Consider the following 14,721-nt stretch of genomic DNA (forward strand, 5'->3'; position numbering starts at 1 on the left):
CCTAACCCTAACCCTAACCCTAACCCTAACCCTAACCCTAACCCTAACCCTAACCCTATGCGGTAAAAGCTTTATACGCCTTTCCATTAAAAGGAAAAACGCCCTTAGGGAGGTCGGAGCCGTAGGGTTAGTAATCGGTTATTTTTATATAGGATATCGTGGCTTATTATTATAGTATTTTAGGCGGTTGGATTTAAAGTTATGGTCTAAGAAGTAATATATTAAGGTTTACGATATCGCCTACGATTTTCTATATAAAGTGTATATATAAAATAGGTGCGGTATATATACCTCTTAGTAATAGCGTTATAGCCCCACTAAAATATCACGTGTGAGGTCTCGATATTGAAACGTGAGGTCTCCCTATTAAGTCCCTATAATAACCTGGTTGTGTGCCTATGATGAGAACATGACGTCGATCTAACTTCGACAAGAGAAACACCAAGAACCAAACGATTACGGCATAACGACAATGAATCCCGCCCGCATCATATCCCCGCCTCATAAATAATCTCCTATACTATTTCAATTTATACTTTTCCGAAACACACCTGGGATAGTTAATGTCGTCGACACGTTCTCTTTGTCATTTACAATTGAGACGACAATCACATTTACTGTGCTCTTATCAGACCTGAGAACCTGAGACGCACTGTAGTCTGTCCGACTGTCGCACATCTCTCAACATGGCCTCGACAGACCGTGTATTCCAGATTAGCGGCACATGTAACAATTACGACTGGGGGAAGAATGGCAAGTCGTCTCTCGCCGCACGCCTCTGCGCCCAGACAACTCCCGACTTTGCTGTCGAGGACGACAAGGTCTACTCCGAGCTGTGGTTCGGCGATTACCCTGACTTTCCCGGTCGCGTTCTTACGACTGGGAAGCCACTTGGCGAGCATCTTCAAAAGCACAAGGAAGTCCTGCTCGGGGACAAGGTGATTCGAGAGTTCGATGCGCAGTTGCCATTCTTGCCTAAGGTTAGTCGAACACGAACAGTGCCCTCGTATTCCGTCCTGTGAATCTGTGATGGCAACTCGCTGACAAGCATAATGGTCAGATTCTCTCTATCAGCAAAGCTCTTCCTCTTCAGATTCATCCCAACAAGGAGCTCGCTTCCAAGCTACACAGCAAAGACCCGGACCAATTTAGCGACCCCAACCACAAACCCGAGATTGCTGTCGCCCTCAGTGACTTTGAGGTCTTCGCCGGCTGGAAGCCGCTCACGGAAATCACACCCATATTCAACAACCCGGCCTTCCTCGAATTCCTTCCTGACCCGAGCCTTCCTTCCTCATCGTGGACTGATGATACCCTACGCGAAGTCACTCGCGCAATCCTCCTCGCCGACGAGGCGACCGTTAAGCGAGCCCAAGGTGCCCTCCGAGCAATGTCGAAGGAGGAACTCGGGGATAACAGCTATGTCCTGGACCTGCTACCGCGGCTGCAGGAACAGTATGGAGACACCGATCCAGGCAACCTGGTAGCTCTGCTCTGTATGAATTTCCTGACTTTAAAGCCAGGCGAGGCTCTGTACATTCCAGCAGATGGAATACACGCCTACCTTAGCGGGGACATCGTCGAATGCATGGCCAGAAGCAACAATGTGCTCAACGCAGGTTTTTGCCCACGAGCAGACAGGAACAGTATCGATTTGTTTGCCGAGACGTTGACTTTCAAGTCGCACTCGAAGAACGATGTTGCGCTGCCTCGGGAGCGGAGTGCAACGGGCAAAAACAGTAAAACGTGGGTTTACAGACCGCCTATGAGTGAGTTTGATATGTTGTGCACCGAGCTTGAGAATGGCGAGAGCGAGACAGTGAAAGCCGGAGACGGTCCCGGTGTTGCCATAGTCACTGGTGGCGAAGGGATACTTGAAGGGGATGGAAAGAAGTTCAATGTCAAGGCGGGGTGCATCTTCTTTATTGCACCGGATGTTGAAGTGAAGTGGGCTAGCTCGAAAGGATCTATGCAGATATATACGGCTGTGGTGTAGATTGAGAGAAGTGAAGATAGGCGTCCACACAAACAGAAGACCTATATTCTCAGTGCTTAAGAATTTCTTTGTCGGGTAGTGCCTCGTCAGTCTAGTCAACAGTCCGACAGAGTCCTCTTACAGTGCTTCTTGCAGTGGCGCTCGCCAGGTCTGGTGTAAGACACGTCCACTAAGGTAATACACACTATATCGCTGATAACAGGCACCCTCTATGGTACCCGGGTTTGTTGTAAGGCCCTAGTATACCCTTCGTCTGTGGTTGGTCATGATACGTACTCATTTCCGTAGTTCAAGCAAATTGGTGCTTGAGGTCTTCATTAATGGCGCCTCCATGTGGAAGCTTCAGAAGTCACTCGTGTTCTTGTTCAAGAGTGCCATCCAAGGTCCAGCGTGAGCCGCCTAATTCCATCCTCCCACAGTAAACCCTCTACAATAAATGGAAGAATATAAGGAGCCAATATCTTCAACCGCTGGCTGACCTTTGAGGAAGATGCATAGGGAGTACGACATTTCACCCTTGCGGATACCTGCGGTTCGCGTACTCTAACTTTGGCTTGTAGGAGATGTCAGACCCAAAGACGTAGCACTTGCAGACCCATTTAGGCTGAAGGCTTTGGGACGTTTATTACGCAGCGCTATTCCGGATGCGTAGCTCAGAGTCTTTAGACAGCCAAAGATAGACTTAATAGGTAGTGGTTAGTTACATAGGCGCTCTCTAGTGATATTCTATCTCCTAGGTAATAAGACATGGTCCTTGATCCCCACTTTGACGTAGTATAACCCTTTGAGAATATGTGATATATGGTGAGACTGCTTCCGGATTCACTTGATGGTAGGCTTGTTTCCTAGATGCACATATATAGGTGTAAATGTTACCCTGGATGTCCGTCTCGTTGTCCGTGAACCATGGTATGTAGACGTTGATTAATATTATCTTCCTGATTATCTTCCGTATTCATCCAACCAGTAGCGTGCTTGTCGACTAACTACAGTCTCTCCACAGGGCCAGAAGAATACCACGCTGGGCGGCATTGAGCGGGGTCTGTATCTACCGGCAGCGACGATCGACAGAGTCTATATTAATGGGGTTACAGGACAGGGGCGCTTCACCCAAATTTCCGACTTCGTCCTGCGCAGCATAAGTCAGGAGTTATTAGGCAGCGCCCAATTGTCCATTTGACTACGTCTCCTAACTGAAAATGGTCTCCCACATCCCGTTTCGGTGTGCTGACCAACCTCCAACAATTTGGGCATACAGATTTGCATAGAACGTTCCCTAATATTTTCATGCATCTCCATTCTAGACGCGGGGACGATACCGAGATCGACTACACGAGTGATATAGTCAAGCTGAACAATAGTTCCATCTTAACACCGACAAGACCTCAGCTGTATATGAAGACATCTGGTGCGAGAATTTCGTCCGGGACGCTGGATGATCGAACACTGAGACTGACTTAATCAGCCTGAAGTGAAGATGTGATATTTGGCATGCTGTCTCGCTAACTACCGAGGCCATTGACCGACTTCCCGTCTTCTTCTTCCGCCCATCCATCGCCTTCGATGCATCGGCTGATCTTCAACCAAAATGAGCCCTTGTTATGATGTGCCGTAATGCGGTACAGGTTTCGAAACAAACCAATAAAGGGTAGTATCCGGAACAATGCATGTGTCTGTCCTCTTAGTCCCACAGACCTCTTATAGCTGGGTAAATCGTGACATGATAATCATGTACCCATGTTAATGCTACTTTCCACTCGGTATGCCACGGCATATTATGGGAATGCTCTCAATATGGAAATATGAGGCCGGCTAACTCATTGTGCGGTGTGTCGGAACCTTCCTCCCCGACCACGCAAGAGTAAGTGTCGTAATAGGCGGCATCGAGGAGGGACCCAGATATAAAACTGATTCCAGGCGGCTTTTATGTTTCTGAACGAGAGCTTCCTAGTACACACTCCTTCTTCGGCTAAGTGTCATCAAACTTGACCTCTCCTAAGTTTTGATTATCACCTTTATCATGCGTCCCTTGATTCTCGGTGCCGTTCTTCTGGCTCTTGGGCCCCAGGGTGTATTTGCCCACCCTGGCCATAACATTAACGAGGAGTTGCTCGAGCGTCGGTCTTTTCTTCAGTCCATCGAGCACAGATCTCTCGCCCATTGCGCCCCCAAGCTGAAAGATCGCGGGATCCATGAACGTAATGTCGCCCGTCGTGCGGCGCTGTTGGAGCAACATCGAGAGAAGCGTAAGTCAAGCTGCCACCGGCCTGTGACCCTGTCTCATCATCCATGGACTTTGACTGCCAACTTCCTGCAAAGTCCTGTGCTGCGTCTGTCTTCTCCGATACTAATAGCCTTTGGACTCAAAAAGGCGGCTTGAAGAAACGACAGGTTGATGATCCGCTCAACACCGACCACAACAGAACGGACCTCGGTTACACGCCCGATACTGACCCGGAGACTCTCTTCGCCGGGCAAAACTCCTGCGTACTTACACCCGATGTCACCCAGGGTCCCTACTGTGAGCCATGCTTCCCAAGGGGTCAACTGAAGAAGGAGCATCCTCTTCTCCCTGTACCCATCAGACAGAAGTCTGCCACTAACGTCGTCTGAAACACTAGATGTTGGTGGGGAATACGTCCGAACCGACGTCGTCGAGGATCAACCCGGAGTGGGGCTTGTACTGGACTATCAGGTCATTGACGTCGAGACCTGCGATCCCATTCCAGACGTCTACCTGGAGATATGGCACTGCAATGCCACGGGTGTCTACTCGGGCGTCGTGGCTTTCGGCAATGGTGACCTGTCAGATGAAGACAACATCAACCAGACCTGGCTTCGCGGCATCCAGCCGACGGATGAGGATGGCGTTGCGCAGTTCGAGACCATCTTCCCGGGCCACTATGCCGGTCGTGCCACCCATATCCACCTCTTGGTACACACCAACGCAACCCTTCACGAGAACAATACGCTGGGCAACGAGGTCTACGCAAGCCATGTCGGACAAGTCTTCTTTGACCAGGCCCTTATTGATACAGTCGAAAAAGAGGATCCTTACCCTCTGAACAGACAGGCGCTGACGCAAAATGCTGACGACTGGTTCCTGCTTGAGGAGGCCATCGTGGACGGTGTGGACCCCTTCATGGAATACGCACTACTCGGCGACCGTATCTCGGACGGCATTTTCGGCTGGTTGGCTTTTGGTATCAACATGACCCATACGCGAAGCATTACCCCGGCTGTTCTTCTGTACGAAGAAGGAGGGGTTAGGAATCCCGACGCCGCCCCTCCTTTTCCTCCTTTCCCCGGGCCTCCGCCTACCGGAAGCAACATTGATGACGAAACAACTGACGCTAGCTAAGTAGGCTGCTCGTTTCAACATAAGCTGTCCTTGACCAATTTCTTTGTCTTGGGCGAGATTGTTGTTTTTAAGACTTTCCAAGATTGAGAGGGTTCGAGTAACAATATATTAACATTTAAACTGTACAAACATGGTCTTCGTACTTGTTATGGGAGGTGCCTTGAGGCTTAGCCATTATCAAGCATGCTGACGGTCGCTGAATCTTATAGTAGCTCGTTGTTAGTCTGGAAGTTTATTCACGTTGAAAGAGACCTTCCTGCGTATATTCAGAAGCCATCTTGGTGACTATTCTAACTTAATCACTGATTCTCGAAATACAATGAGGATGAATCAACCCGAGTTATCAACACTAAGTCCTAGCCCATCCATCACTCAGCCAATGCTCGGAATGCAATCCACCCTGCCACATCTCTAGTGGGTATACGCTATGGATATAGAGCTCGCTAAGGGGCTTGCAACACACACTGCATCGCATATAGCAGTGCGATGCAAGAAATTCGAGAGGCTACACTGACTCCCAGAGCTGAGCTCGTGCAAGTATCAGAAAAGACAATCTACATAGCAAGCCATAATTTCATACAATAGGCAACTTATAGTCGAAGAGGGGCCTTGACGGAAACTAGGCTAGATGAGTAATAGTTATGGAAGACGATGGCAAATACTATTCTGACTTCCACGACTACGGTCAGCCTCCCAGCGGAAGTCGCGGTATAATTCAGGTGCTATCCCCTTTGTATGTTCTCGACTTATACCTGGGGAGCGGAGCCAAGTGCTCCGAAGAAGCAAGGTAAAGCCCTCACGATGGTGAGAAACAATCACACTTGCTGCGCGGGAACAAGAGTTCCGCCCAGCAAGTCGTCCAGGAGAATTGGCTTATGACAGCACTTGAGGGCTAGAACAGTCTCACTCATGCAGGAATTCCCCCTTCACTCGGCTTCGACTTTGTGTACATACGTCTGGCCGGCTATGTATATGCCAAAAGGGACCTCCAAGAGTAACTGGCCCGGGTTGCTATGTGTCGGCTAATCGTGCAACACCAAAATATCACGGGGAAACCAGAGTGATAGAGGCTTATACACGCGATGAGCGGGTTGAGGCTGGTATTGCCATACCTCGGGATACTGAGAATTACTTATGTCACCTCGGCGATGGTGGTTATACATCCAGAAAAGCAACCGGAATTACCCTGAGTATGCGATTTGATAGCATTAGAGAAGTAATACCCAAAGCACTCAACAAGTCATAGGATATCCGATACCAGCCAGATTATATAATTAGAGAAATACCTATAACAAAGCAGTCTGCGTTGCAACTGTCAAATGCCAAGTTCACCAGGGGCATTCCTTATCTATATATACTTCGTAAGTATCTTTTAGGAAGGATTCTTGTTTGTTTCTATTACTAATACGGCCGGGTGGCTCTAGCTTTCGGGATGCGTTTCTCGCTCCGTCGGACTATTATAGGAGACAACATAAAAGGGATGATGACCAGGTGAAAGAAACCAAGAAGTGCACGACTCCATATGAAGAGAGACATGGGGATAGAAATATGTAACTCCGTTTCTCTTCTATAAAGCAGGTTACAGGTTACACATCACTCTGCAGTCGAACTACCAGGGTCTGGAGAAAGAGCACATACCTACTTTCGTACTGGGAAACCAGAAGTCGGCCCACTTCGTCAACTCTACCTGCAACCTCACCCCGCGGGGGTTCCTGTGTTATTTGCGATATGTTGAGTTAATGCCGTGTCATGCCATATCATATAAAAGTGTGCCGCTACATTATTTAGTGAGAATTTTGCACCGGGATTAGATATAGATTACCTTCTCACCACGTATTAGACAAAACAGAATAGGTACGATCATGCCTTCGGGTGTACAGTTCTTGTAAGACACTTATTCATCGAGATTTTCATATCTTCAGTCCCTCAGTACCTCATAAAGGCACTATGCCGCTTGCCCAGGCCCAGGCCATAGTGCCCCCCTACAGGTATGTGTATAGAATAGTACGGAACTCCACGTTAAGACCGTCTCTTTCGGGACCACGGAACGGACCCTTGGACTCCGCGTGGGCTGGGACATTCTTGGCGTCCGGGGTGCCGAAGACATCTTAACTCTACCGTTGTAATTGGCGCGCTTACTAGACCCTAGTCCGCCGCTGTCTTGGTCTCTGACGTCTGAAAAAACAGGGATGTCGCTATTTCGGCGTTAGTTATTTTGGACAGGAAGATGCACTTTGTATGTTGGGAATAGGTACCTACCTTCGGTCCTAAGGTGATCGACACTTGACGCTGAATGGAAGGGTGGTTCGGGCAGTGTCACACTGTCTATACCCGCCTCTTGTCGTGACACTTCACCTTTTTCAATGCTGGTGTTGATTACTCAGCCATAGAAAGCGGCACGACTGAACGGACCTGAGCCCTTTCCCCTTTTGGCTTTCTTTGGCCCCTGAGCCCCTGAACCCCTTGGCGTTCCTGGATTGGTCAGTCACTTCGGACCACGCTACGGAGCACACACACACACAACCTGAACCATTCCCAACCCCCCCCTTTTTTTTTTACCTGGCTGAAGCGTCGTGGGATTCGAATCGCAATAGACACGGTATTGCAATCCTGATCTCTAACCTTACGGAGTAGATGCTTCTCCCGCCCTTTATATCGTAGAGAGAATGTCTATTGTACGTACGGTTATACCGTGCCAGTTACGAGTAACGACTAACGAGTTCTATTCTGTATCTCTTCGAACGATTCGAATGTGAATATCCACGGAAGCTAGCCCCCTTAGAGGAACGCCGTGGCATTTGGCGGTCTGCTTCACAGCTACTATACTCTACGGGCATGTTGGATAAGACACGGACCAAATGGCAAGGGAGGTGTGGTATTTAATATCGACATCCAGGCAATACGGCGCATTTGCCATATGGGCTTCTGCAGAGTCCGATGGCGTGACCCGGGATAGAAGTTTTCGCGCGGCTTCATTGCCCGATCCGTCGGAAACAACGATGCATGATGACCACGTTGTCACGACGTTAGGCGGCTTGACAGAGGATGAACCAATAGAAGGTACTGTAAACCGAAAGACAAAGCGTCAAGAGGTGGATGGCGTCAACATTCAAGAAGCACTTTCCCTTTCTTGAACGAGACATTTAACGACATCCGAAACAAGGACTACGGAGTACCGGTGCTAACCTGTACCAGACCCCTGTGAGATAACCCTGTATGTCTTAAGGACACCGATTGGGTCTCTCAGTAATTAATACTCCAGGACAGGTACTTCTATCACCAATAGGAGAACTGCCGATCTTTGCTTCAAGAGCAGGAGTAATATACTCCGTATCTATCTAACCGAGTACGACGGTGCTCGTACTAATTATGGTAATACGATATAGAGTACCTTATCGCTGGTCATAGACACTGTCCCTATGACCATGTGTCTCTTAGACCTCGGAGGACCAAGAAGTCAAGAACTAAGAACCAAGAACCAATGCACCCCGGTCGAGCTTCGGTTTTTGGCTATCCCCCTTGGTTGATGTTTTAACATTTTACCTGGTTCTGTAAACGCATCAGCCGTTGCCTCCCCCACACGCCCATGTCTAATCCGTGGTTGTCGTGGTGCCTTGGGGCCACCGGTCAACCAGTCCAACGGCGCAGCTGCAGAGTGGCCGCAGGTGATAAGAAAAGCGGGTCAGGGTCAGCCTTCATGGGTTAGTTTCAACTTCGTCTCAGCGGTCTTAACCTTATCCCTACTTCGTATATACCTCGGCAGAGTCGGCACATCTGGTCCAAGAATCTTCATCAACACTCACGACAAGCAAAATTCTCTACGTACTCCGACAATTTAAGGGGAGGGTCGTCGGCTCGACTGCCCAATGCTCTCCAATGCTCTCGTATGCCATATCAATGCCACATTCCGTTTATTTTTTACCCACGTCAAGAATACTACTCTTTTGTCTTAATCTTGGTCAGTAGTGTGCCGCTCGGAGAACCTCCTTCCGCCCCCCTTGCCAGCCTTATTGACGAACTTCTCGGCACTTGGGTGTGCGAGCACTAGAATAGCATCGTACACCTACCCAAGTCGAGCACCCAGCCTCCCGTCGATGGAGATTCCTTAAGGCATGGTACTGGTAGCGCCGGAGCATCCACCCGTGTAATCCGTACCACGAAGTGCTTGGCTCGGGTCAGGTCGGTAAAGTACGAATACGTGATCCTGTCCTCTGCGAATCACGCGGGGTGCATGTGCATGGAAGGCTGTAACCAGACCAAGACACGGGACTCCCTTTCTAATTACGGGGTACCCCACACATTCCTACCAAGACATCGTTCGTCCGTACATGGTAGTCCATGTTACAGAGGATTACTTGGTAATACTTCGTACTTGTTGAGTTGCTCTGCCAAGAAAGGATCAAACAAGCACGAGTGACTTGTATTCAAGGGTGTTTGTGGCAGCTTGTGGTCCTGACCAGGTTACCAACTTCCTCCACTTGGCCAATCACGTCAGGCTGAAGACATCCACGCTTTCAAACGCTCTTCAGATATCATCGTCTTGATTTTATGACATCGGAAGTAGAACGTAGCCCAGCCGAAAGACTCTCGTGAAGCCCAACACAATGCACCTGATAACCCTCCATGATGCTTCATAGCCGCACCATTGGCAGAGAAGAGGATTAACAACTCGTCGCGAGTATCGTGGGGATGCTCCGTCGAAAGACTTGACTGCCTTGTCTGGTTGACGGAGGCATATATTCCTCGGCCGAACAAGAGGTCAACCCCGTCTTGGCACCTCCCTCCAGGCTCCATACGTCCTATCGCTTTGCGATCGAGAAATGGCTCGTGCCGCGGATTGTGTACGAAGTAGTGGGTTTGTTTTCCGTCCCAACCGAAAACTATAAAGACCCCGGCTTGCGCTCCCCGAATGACGACCGTATCCCTGAGTCGATCAGGCCCATCACATCCTCTGCCGACCTTTCCTTATCCCTCACACTCCCCCCCGGAGCCTACAATGAAGATCTCTCTTGCCGCCGTGGCGGCTTGGGGCCTTATGGCTCAGACCGCCACCGCGCATTACGTCTACAGTATCCTGCAGATCAACGGCCAGGACACCCGTGACTGGCAGTACGTCCGCCAGAACTCCAACAACATCCAGCCCCAGAAGGAGTTCCTCCAGCCCAGCGACGACTTCCGCTGCAACTCCGGCTCCTTCGCCAATGCCGGCCGCACCGAGGTCGCCCGTGTCTCCCCCGGCACGCGGGTCGGCTTTAAGCTCTGGAACCGCGGTACCATCATCCACCCCGGTCCCATGACCATTCATATGTCCCGCGCCCCGGGTGACGTTCGCCAGTACCGTGGCGACGGCCAGTGGTTTAAGGTCTACGAGGATATTATCTGCGGTCCTATGAACCCCCTCCGCGATACCGATTGGTGTAGCTGGGGCAGGGCTAATGTCGAGTTTACCCTCCCCGCCGATACCCCGCCCGGCCAGTACCTCGTCCGCGTTGAGCACATCGCTATCCACGGCGCCCAGTCCGGCGACACCGAGTTCTACTTCACCTGCGCCCAGATCGAGGTTACCGGTAACGGTAACGGCAACCCCGGCCCTCTCGTCCGCATTCCCGGCCTGTACAACCCCAACGACCCCGCCCTGCGTTTCTTCATCTACGGTGCCCGCGAGTACCCTTACAATCAGGTCGGCTCCCACGGCGTCTGGCGCGGTGGCGGTGGCGGCAGCCCTGCTCCCGGCCCCTCTCCTCCCCCTTCGGGCGGCGGCTCTGCTATATGGGAGCAGTGCGGCGGCAACGGCTGGGACGGCCCGCGGACTTGCCGTGAAGGTACTTGCCGAGTTGTCAACGAGTGGTACCATCAGTGCCAACCCTAAGCTGTGAGCACATGCAGGAAAACGACAGTGTATGTGGGAAGAGAAACATGATCTCTTGCCACATACACATACACTCACGCAGGAGGCAGGAAGTGGGAGGTGGGAGATAGGAAGCAGTGGGATTGGACGGCATTCGATTCGAGGAGAATATATTTGATGGCTGGGCCGAGCTTGGAGATGCGAACCATCAATGTGGATTCCTGTACATAGGTAGTCAATGAAGAAATGAAGGAAACATGTGAGGTTCTTCGCCGTCGAACTTTGCGCCGCCGCCTACATGTAGGTTATCCCCTGTGAGAACAAGAGCCGTTCTGAGCACGGGAAGTGTTGTGTGTGGTTGCGAGGAGGCTCGAACAGGGCCCAAGATCGTCGTGATCAACAAGGGAGATGTGACGTACCGACAGGTAAAGATCGGGAGGTTGTACGAATAAAGAAGCTGATCAGCGGATCGACAAGTCGAAGCATTTTCGCGGAGCTGCACGATGTGATGGTCCCGACGTCGGTACCGAGTGTTGGGATGGCCTCGAGTCGAGGTGTGCTCTTTGAAAGAGCTTGTCCATGGGAAAAGAACAAAAAAGGACAGAAAGAAAAAAGGGGGGAGAAAACGGGAGAGAGATCACGTGCAAGAAGTCCTTTACGTAATACACTCACTATGCGGGTCATCTTCGGTTTATTGCAGGGTTCATTTCCATTGCAGAAGTACTCCCTGCTCCATACCTCAGTCCCATTGACATGAAGTTCTAGATACTTCTACTTGATTCGTGATTGGTCGCTTCTACGAAACAGAGCACGATTTGTTCCTGGCGATGTATTCAAAACAACCAAGTTCTCTGCCAATATCTTCTTGCACTGCTTCCATTCTCAAGATTGTTCAACAACCACAGTATGACTCGTTCCTCTCGGATTGCCAGTAGAGCAGTGAGACTTCTCAGGCAAGACTATCATCATCGCCGGAACCAGCCGAACTTCATCTCCGGCATCACCTCTACCTCTACCTCCACCTCTCCCTCTCCCTCTCACATCACGTCTCGAACCATGAGTTCAAGTTCGGATCAACCGTCATCCTCATCATCTTCACCACCACCGTCAAAGTCGCAGCCCCTCGCGCTCCCTTCCACGAGCGACGCCAGGGACAATGGCAGCAACACGACGACAATCAACAGCGGCACCACCGTCAGCATGGACGCCATGGGTCCGGTGGTAGTCAACGTGGACGGAACCATGTCCAGGATCAACAACTGGGGGGAAATGAGCGAAATTGAGAAACAAAACACTCTGCGCATCCTCGGCAAGCGCAATCGAGAACGCCGAGCAGCCTTACTCGCCAAGGAGAAGGCGGAGACTGGGGGCCAAGAATCGCGAGGACTCGGGAGCACGCGAAAATCACCAGGCATAGACGTGACAATAAAAGGCTGGACTCTGTGCAGTGTGGGGTGAGCTGGGTGAGCTGGATGGGATGAACTGGTTAGCTCATATTTTGGCATTTCTGCATGCACTGCACAGCGTACCTTATACCCGAGTGTAAAATGGCATGCACCTTGGAATTATTTGATGGTATTGGCCAATTGACTGCATATATTTACAAAGTACACCTTATTTTGCGTCTACCCATACATAGACACGCACCTGCTTGGCCTTGAGATGGTGAACCAATAATGGGGGTTGGGTGCCGTAAGGACTTATGATGCTCCCAATGCTCAGCCACTCAATCAGGCAGAAGGCAACATCATTTGATCAGGCATCCATTGCCACTGGACCGATTGAAAGAAGAGAGAAAAAAGAAAGAGGCCTCTTGGTACAAGTATCCCATTCGGCCCCCCTCCCAACGCGATAATAAATTGCGTTCCTTAGCATCCTCACACTCGCTACGATTAAATAGCAGAAGACAGACTGAGGTCACCGAAACGATCAATCCATCAGTCAATCATGTCCTCTCCTTCTGGGCAGGCCAACGGCGGCCAGCTCTCCTCACGGCAATCGCGTATCGTCGGGGCCCTCCTCGGCCTCCACGCCGGAGATTGCCTGGGCGCGACAGTGGAGTTCCTGCCGCGGGTGATGATCGCCCGATCATACCCACAGGGTGTGCGCGACATCATCGGCGGGGGCCATTTTGACTGGTCTCCAGGCCACGCCACGGACGATACGGACATGACGCGCGGCGTCCTCCTCGCCTACAAGACATTACACGATGCACGGACAGAGGGCACACGCGACAGCAATTCCACCATGACGAATGGCGAGGGCGCCGACCTGGACGTCGCACGGCTCGCGGGGGAGAACTTCCTGCGCTGGGTGGACGGGGAATGGCCCGACCGGACGCCGGGATGGCTTCCCAAGGACATGGGCGGCGCAACGGCGCGTGGACTGGAACGATACCGGGTCTCGAGGGATCCCGAACGCGCCGGGGCCGGTCAGGGCAGTGCGGGCAACGGTAGTCTTATGCGCTGTCTGCCCACGGCTCTGTTCCAGCCCGACCGTCACAAGATGATCGCCGAAAGCATCCGAATCAGCAAGATCACCCACGACGACTTCAGATGTACCACGGCCTGCGCTGTGTACAACTCAATTGCTGCGGCGCTTATCGACGGAGTGTCGGTCGAAAATGCCGTGGATCATGGAGAAGCGGTCGCCATTCGCCTGGAGAGGAGAATGGATGGTCCAGTCATGCAGGCTGTGAGGAGGGGCCGCCAGGTTGATGTCGCCGACATGGCCGCCAACGGTGCACCGATCGACATGGAGGGTGAGTGCAGCGGTTACGTCCTCGAGACGTTGACGGTGGCGGTGGCGGCTGTGCGAGATGCCAGGAGTCTCGAGGATGTCTTGGTAGACGTGGTACGCATCGGCAGGGACACGGACACGAATGCCGCGGTGGCGGGGGGGTTGTTGGGAGCCAGGGATGGGGAAGATGCCATTCCCACGCGCTGGAAGGAGAAGTTGCAGTTTGGGAAAGAGTTTCGAGAGGTGGCGCTGGCGATGGCGACGGCATGATTACGTGATTGTCTAAGGTACTTGGTACTCGGTCTCGGTACTTGATAAAGCCCGATGTTTCGACGAAGGCTATGACGTCGACAAGGCTTTGTCATCCGTCTACGAGTAGGTCTACGAATAGGTACCGACGTAAAAGACACCAAAATATTTAAGACAATATGATAGTTAGTATCTATAAAACAAGATATTAATTTGATGGATTGGCAAAGTGGTTGCCTGGGGAAAATCGTTCATTTCTTTTATTAATTAATAAAAATAAAAATACAAGAAGAAGAAAAAACTGCCAGCCCGGATATCCACGGCATTCATAGACTGTACCCGGGCACCGCGTGGCTCAGACATGGCCAAGCCAGGGGTTTAAGCTGGCCTTAGCTAAGCGGCCGCGTCCGTCAACCCGTCCCACCCTCCGAACTTGCATTGTCCAATCGTACAATCATGTTAGCCCGACCGTCCTACCGGATCCGCCCGTGGATCGTCAAGAAAAAAATCTTTTCAACCACTTTTCAA

The 14,721-nt window shown here is 51.1% G+C and overlaps 6 protein-coding genes across 6 annotated transcripts; all 6 read left to right on the plus strand.

Moving 5' to 3' along the window:
- The first annotated feature begins 551 nt into the window (after window positions 1-551).
- On the plus strand, window positions 552-2,018 carry SODALDRAFT_295999 (mannose-6-phosphate isomerase). The gene is made up of 2 exons (XM_028608791.1): window positions 552-980; window positions 1,061-2,018. The coding sequence occupies exons 1-2, from the start codon at window positions 687-689 to the stop codon at window positions 1,994-1,996; spliced, it is 1,230 nt and encodes a 409-aa protein (XP_028465556.1). The 5' UTR covers window positions 552-686; the 3' UTR covers window positions 1,997-2,018.
- An 847-nt stretch (window positions 2,019-2,865) lies between these two features.
- On the plus strand, window positions 2,866-3,588 carry SODALDRAFT_360043 (hypothetical protein; the record flags this gene model as incomplete). The annotated part of the gene is made up of 4 exons (XM_028614225.1): window positions 2,866-2,905; window positions 2,989-3,138; window positions 3,255-3,417; window positions 3,474-3,588. The coding sequence occupies 4 exons, from the start codon at window positions 2,866-2,868 to the stop codon at window positions 3,586-3,588; spliced, it is 468 nt and encodes a 155-aa protein (XP_028465557.1).
- Window positions 3,589-4,016: 428 nt separating this feature from the next.
- On the plus strand, window positions 4,017-5,357 carry SODALDRAFT_279067 (aromatic compound dioxygenase; the record flags this gene model as incomplete). The annotated part of the gene is made up of 3 exons (XM_028608150.1): window positions 4,017-4,242; window positions 4,368-4,517; window positions 4,618-5,357. 3 exons carry the CDS (start codon window positions 4,017-4,019, stop codon window positions 5,355-5,357), a joined length of 1,116 nt encoding a protein of 371 aa, XP_028465558.1.
- Window positions 5,358-10,295: 4,938 nt separating this feature from the next.
- On the plus strand, window positions 10,296-11,465 carry SODALDRAFT_333508 (hypothetical protein). Its single transcript, XM_028611993.1, has one exon. The coding sequence runs from the start codon at window positions 10,354-10,356 to the stop codon at window positions 11,224-11,226; it is 873 nt and encodes a 290-aa protein (XP_028465559.1). The 5' UTR covers window positions 10,296-10,353; the 3' UTR covers window positions 11,227-11,465.
- Window positions 11,466-12,209: 744 nt separating this feature from the next.
- SODALDRAFT_333510 (hypothetical protein) lies at window positions 12,210-12,792 on the plus strand. Its single transcript, XM_028611994.1, has one exon. The coding sequence runs from the start codon at window positions 12,262-12,264 to the stop codon at window positions 12,661-12,663; it is 402 nt and encodes a 133-aa protein (XP_028465560.1). The 5' UTR covers window positions 12,210-12,261; the 3' UTR covers window positions 12,664-12,792.
- Window positions 12,793-12,903: 111 nt separating this feature from the next.
- Window positions 12,904-14,528, plus strand: SODALDRAFT_333511 (ADP-ribosylglycohydrolase). Its single transcript, XM_028611995.1, has one exon. The coding sequence runs from the start codon at window positions 13,153-13,155 to the stop codon at window positions 14,212-14,214; it is 1,062 nt and encodes a 353-aa protein (XP_028465561.1). The 5' UTR covers window positions 12,904-13,152; the 3' UTR covers window positions 14,215-14,528.
- Window positions 14,529-14,721: the final 193 nt, after the last annotated feature.

The sequence above is a fragment of the Sodiomyces alkalinus genome (assembly GCF_003711515.1).
Source record: "Sodiomyces alkalinus F11 unplaced genomic scaffold SODALscaffold_6, whole genome shotgun sequence".
Lineage (NCBI taxonomy): Eukaryota > Fungi > Ascomycota > Sordariomycetes > Glomerellales > Plectosphaerellaceae > Sodiomyces > Sodiomyces alkalinus.